This window comes from Clinocottus analis, unplaced genomic scaffold, assembly GCF_023055335.1.
Source record: "Clinocottus analis isolate CAN_PGR_092001 unplaced genomic scaffold, fCliAna1.0.p SCAF_181, whole genome shotgun sequence".
Lineage (NCBI taxonomy): Eukaryota > Metazoa > Chordata > Actinopteri > Perciformes > Cottidae > Clinocottus > Clinocottus analis.
Window position 1 is genome coordinate 7,337 of NW_027175911.1, and position 16,141 is coordinate 23,477.

Sequence of the window (16,141 nt, forward strand, 5' to 3'; positions counted from 1 at the left end):
TATCTCTGGTGCTTCACTGGAGACAAGCTGATGACATTATCACTGAAACTATACGTGAACCATTGTTACGCTTTGTATTAAATGAGAGGTCTCCCTTTTCCCAAAGAGGACACACACATTATAAGCCTTGGCTTCACACATACTACATATGATCATGAGTGTTACTGTTCTTGGTTTTCCTCGGCATCACTTTGGCCTCAACCTCATCTTCTATGGCTGTAGTGACACCTAGTGGACAGAGGTGAGACACACAGTTGGTAATCAGCACTATTTCAAGACATTATATTGGAATGATTACTCAACAAAGAGGTTTGGTTTTAGATGTAACTTGTTATATATAATTGATGTATTTATTCATTGTTTATTTATTACTCTAGCCTAATTTACATGCATTAAACTATTCATGGACCACAACTATAACTGGATGAAGATTGAAAAAAACACATTCATGGATACATTATGATATTTCTTGTTGAGCAAAAATATTGAGATAAAGTATTTAATTTTAGTGCGTGTGCACACATTTGGGCATGCACTATATAATATAATATTTTCTCCATCCATGGATTGAAACAATACACTAAATGATGGAATACACTATTGCAGAGAAATATTTTTTGTGTAAAGAGAGTCACACACTTTCATGAGAATGGAGAATACAAAGAAACCAAGTAAAAAAATGTCGAGTCATAGAGACAAAGTGCTGAATCTCAAGTCACAAAGACATAAACTACCGACTTGGCATCAGGTCTGAAGTTGCTGATGAAGATCATTAATTAGTTACCACTGGCAGAAAGACTGTAAGAAAAACAAGAAAATGAATCTGCTTTTGGAGTAAACTCTGAAGATGGATGTTAAGTTTTCAACTTAGGCCTTTGCATGCATGATATAGGATGGTCAAGAGTTCAGTATGAGCGTAACATAGTTAGTCCAGCCACATCTATGTATCTTCACAAGAATGCTATGCCTGCGGTCAGATATAAACTAATTTATTTCTTACAATGTTCAATTATTTCCCTGCAGTCATTTTCTTTCAGACAAAAGTGAAGCTGCCATTTCAGACGGTCTGCTAATGGGAATTCCAATCCATCTATAATAAAACCATAAACCAAAATAGTAGTTTGTTTAGCTTAGGCCAAGATGTGCAACTGTGTAAACAGCTAGAATGGCTAAGTCTCTCTCAACAATCTGCTACAGCTGAGATGAAGCCAGGACTTGTTTCGGTTTCAGTTGAATATGATTAACATTTTGATGCAGCAATGCCATGGATGGAAGGTTTGGTTTGACTGATGAGAGCAGCGAGTGAATAACGATATGATAATAAATACAGCTACCAATTAATGGTCATGAATAACAAAAAGGTTATATATAAACACATCAACACAATTTCTACTAGTTTGTAAAGGTAAATTTGACAACAATAATTTTCTTTTGCATATTTAAGCTTTTGTTTCTTACACAGACCTTGTCGAGAGAGTTTGCGAGTGTTATTAATCTTCTGTGAACTCATTAATGGCATGCCGGCATGAGTTAAGTATAACTACTTGATAAGTGAGGATCTGTGTGTGGAGTACATGTGTTTGCGTCAGTTGGTGGTGGGTAATGTTTGCTCTTCTACACTGTAATGGACATTGGGACATTTGCCAGACTTTATCAGGAGCCGTTCACTTATCACCTCAAAGAGAGAGAGACGTAAGGAGGTGCACACGCTGGCTTCACATGAAAAGAATGTTAGTTTCCACAATGACGAAAAAGCCACGGAAAGAAATTAAAATGAATTATTATTGTTAATTAAAATCTGCTGAAACCAGGACACCACGTCTAATGTATAAACTCTTTATTGTTGGCTGCTTTGTTCCGCGGACACATTTGTCACAGACTTGATCCAGAGCAAACACTGATAACACAAATAGCGTATGAAGTGCAGCTCTCAAATGCACATGCCATCGCAGCCTTTATATTTTACAGAGCCACAGACTGACTGACTAACTAAGACCACTAAGACCACACATCTCAAATGTTTTCATCATCCAAATTTGTCTCACACTGTCAACCTCTTGTCTCGCTCACAAACACACGCGCACACTTAGAATGAGTTCTGGCTCAGAGCCAACGTGCGTCTGTGAGGAATGTCCTCATATGGAAATGTATTACAGTCAATAGAAGCTTTCGAATAACCTCATCTTAACCCTGGGACATAGTGTGTATGAGGGTGTGTTTGTGTGTGTCTGTGTGTGTGTGTGTTCAGTTGCTATCTGCCTTCACCAAATGCATTAGTGTCTTTTTTCCCATGTTACAGTGCATGTGTGTGAGAGCATAATCGTATTCGTTTCCTGTTTATATTTGCATAAATATTTGTGTTATAATAAAACTTTATTAATATACAATCCTGCCCGCTCTGTTATCAAGAATCACTAGTGAGCTCAAGCTTAGTTAGCACAAATAACTTGCATGTAATTTGACTTCATCAAGTCGCATTGCAGCAGAAAGTCACAGTCAAAGTCTTTCACCTTCATGTTGAAGGATGATTTGCTTCTGTAGTAAATAAGGCATCACTCATTCAGACAGTGTGCTACTTTATTACCGACCATCTGTTTTCTTTCACAAACTTCTCATTAGTTGTCCCTAATGAAAAACAATGGTGAGTGTTACTACATCTGTATATATTACCAGAGACACACATGCACACGCAGTCACATGCCAGCATGCATGCACACACTAGCTGATAACCTATAACTTGTGCCTTAGTAATGGATTTTGACGACTGTAATGAACGCTGAGGGCTGTGTTTTCCACATGATGTAAAGGTTGCTCTTCTTTCTGTTGTTTTCTGCAAGAGAATGCCGTTTCATGTTTTCAAGAGACAACAAAAGGTTGCATTGGTCTGTGGTTTTGAGGTCAGTGCTTTAAGAGGTCGTCCTGGTCCAGGTCTATTTGTGTGTAACAGTTGGTGGAATAAAATATGACATAGTTAACCTTAAGGAACTCCAAGACAGCTTCCTCTCCCTGTCACCTATCATTCAGCACAAAAACGATGTAAATGAGCTGGAAAGACTTCAAGCTGCCTCATCTAGACCTTCCATTACTCAGTAAGTGGCCTGGTGAAAAGAGCCCAATTTGTGTATTGAGATAAAAGGCAGGCAGAAAAGAACATGGAGCAGTGGCTCTTCAGCAGACCCAGTCTCAGCTCGGAGATGAGTAATGGGGTTATTTGCCTCTCAGCTGGGACTCGTTGCTTGATTGGAGATTCTCCAAATACCAAGGATCCATTCTGTGACCTTTTTTTTTACCAGCCAGCTGTGTCTTTTTTTAGAGATAAACATATATGCTCTTCTTCAGCCCAATCACCAAGTAATCACGTATATTGTCACGAATGCGATGCAATGTGTTAAAATATGTTTACATAGAGGAAATTGCTTAATTCTACCCCACTGAAATATTGGGATACGGGTGTGAAATTCCCTTTTTCCTACGTAGCTACTGCAGATTAATCGCAGGAAATAACTCATTCATTGATTCAGCCCATTAAAACTCAATCACTGTCTGTCAGCGTATATCTTCCTCTTAGCGGTTGTGAGGAGGTTTGGCAGGATGACTCAGGAAACACACCACTTGCCATGTCTCTGCTGCTGAAACGTGTGGAGGGAGGGCTTTACGTCGGCACTACTGCCCGGCCCAATACACACAGTGACGCCATGCACTCAGTCACACGGGTGGTTTGGTGGTGGTTGGTCAACTGCAGAGTGGTCCAAAGATTAGACAAACGTGAGAGTAAAGGCAGTGGATCATATTTATTATGCCATCTTCTGAACTCTTAGCAATGGTGTAGATTGTTTATTCTAGATTTTACTATTGGCCTATTGACATATGAGAAAAGCCAGGAATTCTTATGATGCCAATACACATTTATTTAGTGTAATTTAGATATTAAATAGGCTCACAGATGTTCCTGCATGCAGCGGCCATCACGGCAACATAATGGAATCAGACATCTGAATGCTTCATTTATTTAGACGTAATTCAATCGTGCAAAAATACTTGGCTCACTCGCTTCCTCTGCTTTTGCAAATAAATCTATAGCTGTCTTCATTTTTGTGACTGTACCGTAAGTGGGTCTGTGTGTGCATGCGTGTCTGTCTTCCTGTTTTGTCTTTGTGTTGTCCTTCACTGAAAACGACCAAGAGAGAGAGAGAGAGTGAGAGAGAGAGAAAGGGATGTGGATGGTGGGTTGCTTGGTAACGGTTGTGTGTCCTGACCAGAGGAGGGAAGCTGTGGAATTTTGACGAAGCGTGAAAATGAAACTAGCTGAGCCACAGACGAGAGGTCACACAGGTACACAGACAACGGGGCTGGGGGGTGGGAGCCAACATAAAATATGCATGGATACTACCAGCATGCATTTCTGTGTCTCAGACAGACATAAACTTTAAGTTTGAAGTTTTGGTCAGACGGGGATAATGGATCGCTCTCAATGTGTCGGTCTTGTCCTCACCGCACCTTTGTAATGTCAACATTAAGCAAGTAGAAGAATCAGCTATTCCTGATCGTTCGTTCTGGTCTCTATTTAAACACCATGACACGTCCTCTCTCTTTTATGTTGGCTGCTTTAGCTATTACAAACATTGCACGTTAAGTTTTGTTGCTCGTGGGTTAAACTACACAGTTTGAGCTCTAAAGTAATGATGTGCAACATTCTTGTTGTAATACATTTTTCTTTTACTTGCTCTTCTTCAGACTGCTGCCATGATAGTGATTTACTGTTTCTTGTTTTAAATATCTGACGTCAGAAAGCACTTCTCCAGGTAAAGTGTTGTGGTTAGCATTAGTAATAATTAGCATATACAAATAAAACACCTGTTATATATAACAAGAGCATTAGCTACAGACACTTTATCAACATCACTGTGTTGGCTGCTTTAGCTATTACAAACATTGCACGTTAAGTTTTGTTGCTCGTGGGTTAAACTACACAGTTTGAGCTCTAAAGTAATGATGTGCAACATTCTTGTTGTAATACATTTTTCTTTTACTTGCTCTTCTTCAGACTGCTGCCATGATAGTGATTTACTGTTTCTTGTTTTAAATATCTGACGTCAGAAAGCACTTCTCCAGGTAAAGTGTGTTGTGGTTAGCATTAGTAATAATTAGCATATACAAATAAAACACCTGTTATATATAACAAGAGCATTAGCTACAGACACTTTATCAACATCACTGTGATGTCAAATGTCGAACTTCAAAATATGTTACATTTTTTTTTGTCATATGTGGTAGCAAATAGTAAAAGATAAATTACACACAACATAATCTCACTTCCTCATTTTTAGTACTGATTACATGACCCCTTTGTATATTTGTCTTTCTGCAGAGTTCACATGCTCACACCAGCCTCCGGATTGACTCAGTTGAGTTCTCCATAACCTCAAACCTAGAAATTTGACTATAAGATATAAATTACTAAAAATAAATAAATCATTTTCCTCTGATTGAGCTGACAAACTTTTAGAGCAGAAATTGATGCTATGAGTCTGGTCAGGACTGAGGTCAAATGTCGTAACCAACATAGCCTACTGCCTTACTGTCTCTCTTTTAAGTGATACCCAGTTTTTTCCATCTAATATTCCTGTTTGGTGCAGAAATGCATACCAGCAAATCAATGCAGACTCAGAACAAATATTAACTGAGACTCCATTATGCTGTTAGACCACAAACACAACTGTATTGACTATGTTTACACACACACAACTCATCCAAATTGATTACATATTAAATCTATTCAGCAATTATAAAGTAGGAATTTATCAACTCACCTCCGTGCTGCTTTTCCCTTTCTGAGACGACCGCCCCGCTGCTCTGCTCCACAGACGCTCTCTCTCTCTCTCTCTCTCTCTCTCTCTCTCTCTCTCTCTCTCTCTCTCTCTCTCTCTCTCTCTCTCTCTCTCTCTCTCTCTCTCTCTCTCTCTCTCTCTCTCTCTCTCTCTCTCTCTCTCTCTCTCTCTCTCTCTCTCTCTCTCTCTCTCTCTCTCTCTGTCTCTCTCTCTCTCGCTTGGCTAATTTGCACTTGAAATTATTTTAATAGCTCTTTCATTCTCTAATCATGCCTTCTTACTTGCATGTGCAGCTGCGAGGGTTATACTGCCTTCAGAGACTGGGAAGAATAATCAAAGCAACCTGTTGCATTTAGCCTTAATGGAATTGCAGGCAAAAAAAAAATCCAGTTTGTAGTGAGCAGACCAGGGGCAGACACACAGGAAGGCATGGTATGCATTATTTAATGTCTTTTAAGATTTGATTTTCTTCATGTCTCATGCTAACACAAATACCACTGCACTCTAAACTATAAACAGTTTAATACGTCTTTAGAGCTTCATGGATGGAAGGCTTTTGGGAAAGTCTATGAGAACTGGTACTAGTTGGACTAGCTGGATTTCAGTGACCCGAAAGGTCACCAAGACGTCTCAATCAATCTCTCTATTTCTGGAGCAGCCTATTACTCAGCCTTTGTATCTATTTTTCATGCGCTTTGGCCCCTGGTGTGGCTTCTCTATTGTATAAATCTCCTGGGTCGCAGGCTAACATTCACAACTCATTATTACATCTAATTTTATACCTTTGGTCTTTCTTTTCCTCCCTGTTCCTTTTCATTCTCCCCTCTGTGTCTTTGGCTCTGTCACAGTTCCTGTGACCTTGTTCACATCATAGCTAATCCTTCTGTTATAGACTATGCCTGCTGTCTCTTATTATTCCTTTGTCGCTTCATTTCTGGTTGTATCAGTGTTTTTCCTCATACCTTTTAGCTCCGCCCTTCTTTCTCCTTGTGTCACAGCAACAAGGTTCCAGTTTTGTTCCACTACATAGAACTATGAGATAACATATCTTTTTTTAATCATTTTTTCTTTCTTCGGCCCTTCTCTCCTTTTTTTCATCTACTTGTCTGTCATTTTCTCACTTTCCCTTTTTAAAGCAAACACACTCTGTCACATGCTACTGAGTGTAACCTCCTCACATGGTGATACTTGTTGCTCACCTTTCTGTGTTGAATCCAACAACACTGCGTTCTATCTCCCCTCGTGTTTCCATAGCAACATACTCTCTGATGTTTCTGACGAGGGAAGATACCTCTTGCACTGCCACCTCTGGGTCGATACTCTCATCAATGATATCTTTAATAATTCACTTTATAGTTGGGTGTTTCTTTGGTGTCACCTTTGGAGTATTTCCATGCAAGGGAGAGTACGGAAAGGGACCATTTATTTGTCTGGTAGTGTGAAAAAGGCACTTGGCAGTGATACCTCAAAATCCATTAGCAATTTAAAATATGCCATATATTGATAAGATAAGATGAGGGGAATAAAACATATTTAGACCTCTCTACTACCCTCCTTTGGATATGCAAAGTATTGACACAGTTTTTAGAAATAATCCTATAAAGAGACTCTAGTTGCAACTCTTTACAACCAGGGTTATAAAATTGACTAAAGAGGAAGGTGCACTTTTATGAATTAGTTCATTAAGGTGGCCAGTGGAGTTTCTTCTAATCAAACAGACGCTATTATAATATTCAGTGTTCCTCACCAAAGCACATTGTCTGTCTCCTTAAAGCTCTAACAAACATTTTGAACGCATTTTCTTTCTCCAAAAAATTGAAAAACTGAGTTTACATTTAATTAACTCTGCATTGTTTACATCCATGTTTACTTGCTAGCAGTCTTCTTCTTCCCTGTTCCATGCGTGTGCATGTGACATATAAAACGGAGACTCTCTCATGGAAAAATAAGCTTAAAAGCCGTAAAAGAGGTAAGAAACTCAACAGGGAACCTTCATGCTGATCATAAAACCTGTAAGGAAGGCTGGTTTTAGTTCAGAAATGCTGCGCTTGAATGCAAAATGTTACTATCTTAAATTTAAAAACAAATAAAAAATGTTTCTGTTTATCTACTTGAACTTATCAAAGAGTAGTACTTAATTAATCTAAAGAGAGGGGTCAGTAATATAAAAAAGTTCTATGTATTATGTCAACTTTCAACCACCCTGGCAACATCCTCTGAAGGGGATACAGGAAAGCTAAACTAGTTTATTCTTATTAACTTACTAATTCTTTTCACTGTCAATGTATTCGGTAAAATCAACAGTCCAGATGCTGTTTGAGTTGCTGCTGTGATAAGTGATACCATTTCCCAGAGTAACTTCTTCTTTTTTTTTTTGTATCTTTTGGGAGCATAACATTATAAGTAGTTTGGTGTTCAACCATACGATTTTATCCTGATGATTTTTCTGTCTTTCTGTCTGGAGGGGGGAGAGAGCAACATCGAGCTATAGTGCCTGTGATGCTGCTTCTTACAACTTCAAACGCTTTGGATTTCATAAGGTTGAGGGATGACATATAAAGAGAAGATATGAGGGCACACAGTGTGAGCCAGTAAACTATCGATTGAAGTTATCTTCCGTTCACAGACTTTGTACACTGTGCAGTACTCATTTTTATCAGATTTGAGAATGGATCACAAATATAACTTGCATGCTGTTTACATCACTGTTCAACGTGTAACAAGAAAAATCTTTTCCATTCAATTATAATATAGATAAGTGAGCAAAAGGGAGACTTCACACACTGCGCAGGCATGTGGGCTCGACAGGACTCCACCTTGTCGCACTCACTCACTTCCCCTTAACGGCTTGATGTCAGGAAGAGAAGAGAGACAGAAGAGGAAGAGAGGCAAAGGGGGATGGGCCTGCTGCTTTCTTTTAAAGTAAAAAGAAAAATACAGAAGTAAAGTAAAGTTGAGCAGGCACTCAAAAAACAGAGAGTTAGAGAGAGGGAGGACGACTAGGAGGTGAATCGAAAAGACAAGACTTTTAATAGAAAGTAGGCCTACATGCGATCATGGCTCCCTGGACGAGGACCACCACGGAGCGGTATGGTGTAGGTAAGTCAGTATGAGCTCACTTGTCTGTGTCTTTGTATGTGTACAAGCACATACATGTTTCTATAGTGCCTCCCTATTTACTCGTGCTATGAATAAGAATAAGAGAAATAGATGCCCATCATTTCCTGCTTAACAGGATGTGAGCAGGTGCTAACCGCCTTATAGAACTTTAGGATAGACGTCACTTGTAATTGCCACAAAAAAACTTAAATCCTTAAAGCATATTCACCAATTACCTTCAATGCAACAAAACATGTGGATTGTTGGTTGGATGAAATCAGATATACAGTGGCAAACCATCCTATACTGATAGAGAAATGAGTGGCAGTTAGTAGGCAATCCTAATGCATTACACTGCGCAGATCATGAATACAGAAGCAAGACAATGACATGTTTAAGTGTAGAGAGATTGCTTTTGGCAGCAGATGGGTAAAGCTCAACTTCTCACTACAATCTGTAGTTTATCTGGCATGTGGGTTGAATATGGCTGAGCTGATCAGCATGTGTTTCCGTTAGATATGCAAGACAGACAGAACTTTAACAAGAATACTGATTTCTGACTTCAAATACAGAATGTAATAGCAGTGGATCACTGGCTTGTTGCAGAAGATGTATTGATTCATCAGTTCGGCGTACAGTTTATATTGGAAGTGAATGAAGACAATAATGAAGTCATTAATTCTTTCTTCCGCTTTATATCTTGAGATTGACGTTGAAAATGGAAATGTATTTATCTTAAATTTGTAATCAATCACGAATAAGATTACTTAATGAAGTGTTGTTTATCTACAGTATCTAGGCTGAATGTCTTCCTGGTATGTGTAAAACTACAACACAGGAAGTGAAGGAAGGAGGGACATATTCTCTTTGAAGTCGTACATAGAAATGCTGTCAAAACACATATTGTTATGAACTGTATACGCACACTTATGTTTTTATTTTGAAAAAAATATGTATTTCAAATGAAGTATTGGTCCAGATATAATCTTTTCTTATACAGTCAGAATTATTAACCTTCATTTTGTGTATAAGTGGTAGTTTTCCTCAGCCATAAAATATAGGAAGAAGCAAAGCAAGCCTGTGAGCTCGTGCAGACTATCAGAGCTTCACTATGACGCATATTTATAACAAGCTAATATTAATGCACTCTTTGCATGGAGGCAGCGTGCTGCTCGTTACTGCTAAAACTCTGCCCACTCTTTTGCTCTGCATGTCATGCTGCTGCGTTGCTTATTTCTGATGCAAACACCACCACTGTTACCACCACTGCTGCTTGTACTCAATTATGCAGTAGATCTACAGCTGCTAATGACAAGTACAGCTTTTTCATTACTGTCTGCAGAACCATTTTTAGGTTAACTAATGTCAATTGTAATTCGTACAATTATGATCTATTCCGTTTTTGTGTGTGTATATTTTATTAAATTTGTTTTTCATGAATTGACTTTTATCTTAATTGATTTTATCATAATAGATTGTATTGCTTATTAGTTTTAAATTGATTTTGAAGAGATTGTCAGTAAGAATATGCAGGAATAAACTTACTGGTTAGTTGGATCTGGTGGTGACAGGTGATCCACGCTTCACTTTGGCTTGAAATGAACTAGTATCAACTTATATTCATCTTAGACGAGGAATAGCTTTCTTCTTCCACTGATCACGTCAGTGTTTCTCCTTCTTTGTGACCGGTCATGACCTTATGTCAGTTAGATAAGGGCGCTTGCTCACTGCTGCTCCTTGTGGTATTTGTTATAAATGTATGTTGGTATAGTGACGTTCACTAACGTTAATTATGTTTGTAATGAGTAGGGACTTAGGACCCAGGGGCGGATTCAGGTGGGAAGCACAACCTGTGACGGGGCTGTGTATTGGGGGGACGTCATGAAGGGGCCGAAGAATAATGAGTAACAATTAAGAGCAGTTTGTTCTCACGTCTTATGTGCAAACACGACACTCCTCACCCACCAAGTTAGCGTTAGCTTCCTGCCCTGCTGACATTTATCACATCGTATTGGCTCTGCTCAGTCGCTTTTTGTCCGCTTGGGAAGAGTTCCATTAAACAGCGGCCTGTCAACTTCACCCCTCATCAGACATATTTATTTCTTCTGTAGTTAAGTGGAATTTTGTCGGCAACGGAGAGAAGCAACTTTCTCTCGAGGTCGGCGATGCGGTTCAAGTCCAGGAGGTGTGCGATGGTGAGAATATCTCAAAACATACACAATAGTATTACAAGTATCACTTATGTTGTTCATAACCTTTCAATGTGGTTTGTTCACATGTTTCTCATAAAACATTCAGGGGGTGTTCATATGTTGCATTTTTATATGTGGCTAAAACGTGGTCATCCATTATTAACCAGCTGCCTCAACCAAAATGAAAGATATTGTCAAAAATAACGCAAGTTGGTGACTACTTATATCATATTTTTCTTAAACAATACTTAGTTAAACTATGTCTGTCTGTATTTCTTGTCACTCCTATTTCATGTATTTCACAATCTGATGTTATACCATTTGAATAGACCTTGCCTTGTGTTGCATGATAAATAACTTGATTATGATTATTGCACCAGTTAGTTTTGCACTAAGTTTCAGTCCATCAACATATGATCTAGACAAGTCCACATTTCAATGTAAACACCCCAGGCCTGCACATGTATACTTGTCAAAATAGAAGTAAGGTGACAGTCAATTTGTCTTTCAGGATGGTACAGAGGCTACTTGGTTAGGAACAGTGCCCAGCGGGTAAGATCTCGCTATCCTGTTTTCAGACACCAGACAGCACATCACATTGATTTTGACAACTGATACATGTTTTCCCCTGATCTCCCCCATGCAGGGAGTGTTCCCTGCCAGTTTTGTTCATCTCAAGGAGGTCGTCATTGAAAAACAAGGGTGAGTGTATTGAAAAAGTCTTTATCTGGCTCCAAAGGTTTTTTGACCTTATGTTTTCTTTGGTCTGTGTGTGCGACTACAGAGATCAGGAGCTTGTGATGTCTGCAGAGATGCCCTTGGTTAAGGAGGTTACCACCACATTGCGGGAGTGGGGAAGCATATGGAAGCAACTCTTTGTGGTAAAAAAAACAAACAAGAAAAAAACCCTGTATGTGCATGTGTGTATGTTTGAGTGTAACACTATACATCTTTCTGTCCAGGCCAATAAACTGAAGCGTGTGAAGCAGGTCCAGAGGCTGATGTGTGAGCTAATGGAGTGGCGTTCCCAGCTCTTGTCTGGCACTCTGCCCAGTGATGAATTCAAGGAGCTCAAGCAGAAAGTCACGTCAAAGATTGACTATGGCAACAAGTATGTCTGCTTAAAAACTAAATCCCTCATTCACAGTAGTCTCTGTTCACATCTTTCTAATACATTCCAGCATCTTCTCCTTTTATATGGCATTCCTCTTTGCTTCCTTCATCCTCACATCCTTCCTATGTACTCTTTCCTCCAGCATTTCCATCTCAACTCATTGCCTTTTTTTGTCCTCCGTCGTTTGCATGTCTTCAATCAATCCTCACCCGGGCCATGTCTCCTGCTTTCCACTACAGGATCCTGGAGCTGGACCAGGTGGTCCGGGATGACAATGGTAACATCTTAGACCCAGAACGGGCGAGTGTCATCAGTCTGTTTCGGGCCCACGAGGAGGCCACAGCTAAGATTAATGAGCGCATCAAAGAGGAGCAGGTAAGGCAAAAGATGAGAGGGCATTGCAGTGGGGAACAGAAAAATCAGAACCCAGGAGGCAAAGTGCCACACGTAACGTTTCATGGGACAGAGAGATAATCTCATGGGTGAATGTGATGGCAGATGTTGCAATTATAATATAATTAATTTGGCAACGTCTTTCATATTGCTGTGCTTTGACTGCACTAGACTTCCAAGAGACATCTGTACCATGGGAAACTGTTACAAAAATAGAAAAGCTATTGTGAACTAGATATATATTAAATAGATATTAGATTGAATAGGTGAAATTGCAAATTTGTTCATTTCATTTATTTTTCTTTTAAGAAAGTAGTTATGAAATGTAGTAATGAAACTTTATCTGCATGAAAAAGCCACCGAATTTACTTGCCAATCATATCTGCCAGTCTAGCCTAATTAAGATTTCACTTTCATTCAAATTGGTTTGACTTAATTTCATCTCCATACAGCATATTTTACATTTATTCATTAGTATGAAGAGAACGTACTCTATTATCTTATCCCTTACAAGCCGACAATCTGGACCAGCTGTTAGAGCCCAGAATGAAGTAACCAACTATGCATTTATAACCCAGCCAACCAGATTTCTCAGTACCTTGAAATGAACACTTTTCACTGTCATTTTATCCTCTTAAACCTTTGTACCAAATTAACCTTCTTCAACTAATGTCCTTTTCTGCAGTCCAACATCCAGACGGACCACAGTGGGATCTCAGCACGAATCCAGTCTTCCCCCACTCACAGCCTCTACGTCTTTGTCCGGAACTTTGTTTGTCGCATCGGAGAGGACTCGGAGCTCTTCATGTCCCTCTATGACCCTGTCAAACAGACCATCATCAGGTGTCACTAGTCCTTCTCTCTTAGATTTAGTGCCCACCCTCATTCAGTGAGCTTCAAAATGTGTTTTATAACAAATTGATGTTTTCTTTTCAGTGTATTGTTGTTTTCAGGTTGATTTGAAGATTTGAACGCCCAGATTCTTGTGACAATTTAAATATGCCTGTTAGGCTTAAAATAACAAACTGATGTTAGGTTGAAGTCCGGCAGATTTAATTCAAAATTCAGATTATTTTATAACCTCAACCCCATTGCTCTGTATACCTCCCCTCTTTCTTCCTCATCTGTTTTTTCCTCTATTGTTGAACCCCACGAGATTAGAATAATGGGATACCAAAAATAAGAATACAGACAACAAAAATTATAGGGCAGCAGATACTGACTGGCAGTGCTACGTGGTGCATGACAGCGCTAATGCTAAGGTCTGTCACTCACTGTCATACTGTTTATATCTAAGTCTCAGCACTGCAGCTGGGAGTATCAAAATAGATCTGGATCGATCGATGTTTTCTTCAAATATATCCACTGCCGATTGCCTCCAGCTTTGTGGTTTATTCTGTCTTATTTGTTCTTGTTGTGCTTGGTTTATTGGTCCACCCCGCTGTACCTCTGTGGGTCTGTCTTGCTGTCTTTCTTTCTATTTATCCCGCTGTCAGTATCTGGTACATGTTTGTGTGTCACAAAAAAAGGCTATTGGGGATAGAGGGGTTGTATTTTTTGCACTTTAGTCTATTCCCAGAAACCATGTAATGTCACCAGTATACTAGTATACTGGTACTGTATAGCATGCCCTTGTACACCAGACAGTGGTGATCTGCCATCTTTGACAAAGAGAATTAAATTCAGTTTATTGTATATAACGCAATAACAGAATGTTATTAAATATAAAGATGAGGGGGGCAAACAGTCCAGCTTTATCTCGACCGAGCACTCGCTCAGTCTTGGAATGGACCAAGTTATTTTCTCTACCTTTTGTTTCATCAGGTCCTGGAGATGGACATTTTCATCCCCAAAACATAATTTTATTTTAATCTTTTCAAGAAGAGTGACTCTGCAAAGTTCAGTCAAGGGGAAGGAGACCATCTTTATTCCAACTTCAAATGATATGTGTTGTGTGGCTGTATATTAAACTATTGTGTAGTATAGCTTTGCAGAACAGTAAAAACAACTGTTTTCCATGCTTTGTGCAGTGAAAACTATTTGGTACGTTGGGGCAGTAAAGGATTCCCAAAGGAGATTGACATGCTCAACAACCTGAAGGTTGTCTTTACAGTAAGTAACCACAGGAGGGCACTGTCACACTGTTTCTCAGCACCGCAGACACGGCACTGTATAAATAGCTTCATCTCCTCTTAGGAGATTGCATTGTTTTTAAATGTTCTTTCCCACTTAACCTGATGTTCCCCAACTCCTCTTTCCTCCGTCTTTGCATCCTTGTATCTCTTATTTCCACTTCCACCAAATACTTATTGTTTTGCTTTCTTCTTTCTCAGTTCTCCTTTCTGTTTGTCTCTACCAGGACCTGGGGAACAAGGACCTGTGCAGAGAGAAGATTTACCTGATCTGTCAGATAGTGAGAGTGGGCAGAATGGACCTGAAAGAGACACACAACAAGAAAGGCACTCAAGGCCTGAGGCGGCCGTTCGGAGTGGCAGGTACTTGAAGATCAGACAATACAATTTTCAAGCAATGTGTGACATCTTATTATTATCCTCAGTTGCCTTGTTCCAGTGCCTAACTTTTTCATTATCCTCATATTATTGTCGCTCATACGGTTTTTAAAAAAGTTGGTCCTTAATCAACCACTGCAGAGAGCTATTGGGGTGTTTGCTGGACTAGTTTGTGAGATTTCAATCCAAATGTTCAAAGAGTCTATCTTTGCTGACTGATGTAAATCAGTACAGTCACAGTCACCTCAGAAATGTCCCATTTTCTTTGATTTTGTTATCACCGACACATTTGTTTTCCTTTTCTTGGCAGTGATGGACATTAGTGATCTCATCAAAGGGAAGATCGAATGCGATGAGGAGAAACAGTTTTTCATCCCTTTCTTCCCGTATGTCACATTTTCCTTCTCTATTCCTCACAAATCCTCTTGTTATTGAATAGCGATATGGCCATTTTGTTTGTTTCTAGCCTCTGCACGATTTAAAGATCAAACAGTTTTGGTGTATTCCTGAAGTGTGTTTTTGTGCTCCAGGGTAGTTGCAGAGAATGACTTTCTCCACTCCTTGCTGAACAAAGTGACAGCTTCGCGAGGAGATAGTGGTGGACAAGGTTTGGCTTCTCTCTGTTTCCTCGTGTGTAATCCATGTGTCTTAAAGTCACTGGTCTTGTGTGCGCTACGGGTTCCCACTGGACTGTGTATGCTGCAGTCAATTGTAGACAAAAATGGCTATTTCTCATCACCACCTCACCTTTTCTCTCTGCTCCGTGGGTAAATATGATGGATATTATCCTGATGGATGGCATGCACCCTCCAGCCGATGTCTTCATATTACTTACCCATTATTTCTCCCTCACTCGCCTTCAGTCTCGCTGCCCGCTACCTCATGTTTACGGCTGACTTTGACAGCCCATATGGGTGACACTGTCTTGTTCCCCATAGACGTTTTTGGACTACACGCTCATCTCACTCAGCCTTTATCTTTCCTCTCGCTCCTGAAAACCCTGGG

General features: G+C 39.6%; 1 protein-coding gene across 1 annotated transcript; it reads left to right on the top strand.

Moving 5' to 3' along the window:
- Positions 1-8,692: 8,692 nt before the first annotated feature.
- LOC137789155 (dedicator of cytokinesis protein 2-like) lies at positions 8,693-15,743 on the top strand (the record flags this gene model as incomplete). Its single annotated transcript, XM_068582424.1, has 12 exons — positions 8,693-8,927; positions 11,039-11,122; positions 11,631-11,671; positions 11,766-11,821; positions 11,904-12,000; positions 12,082-12,230; positions 12,473-12,608; positions 13,312-13,469; positions 14,657-14,738; positions 14,986-15,121; positions 15,447-15,522; positions 15,667-15,743. Coding segments are annotated over exons 1-12 (1,135 nt in total), but the record flags the coding sequence as incomplete, so codon positions are not given.
- Positions 15,744-16,141: the final 398 nt, after the last annotated feature.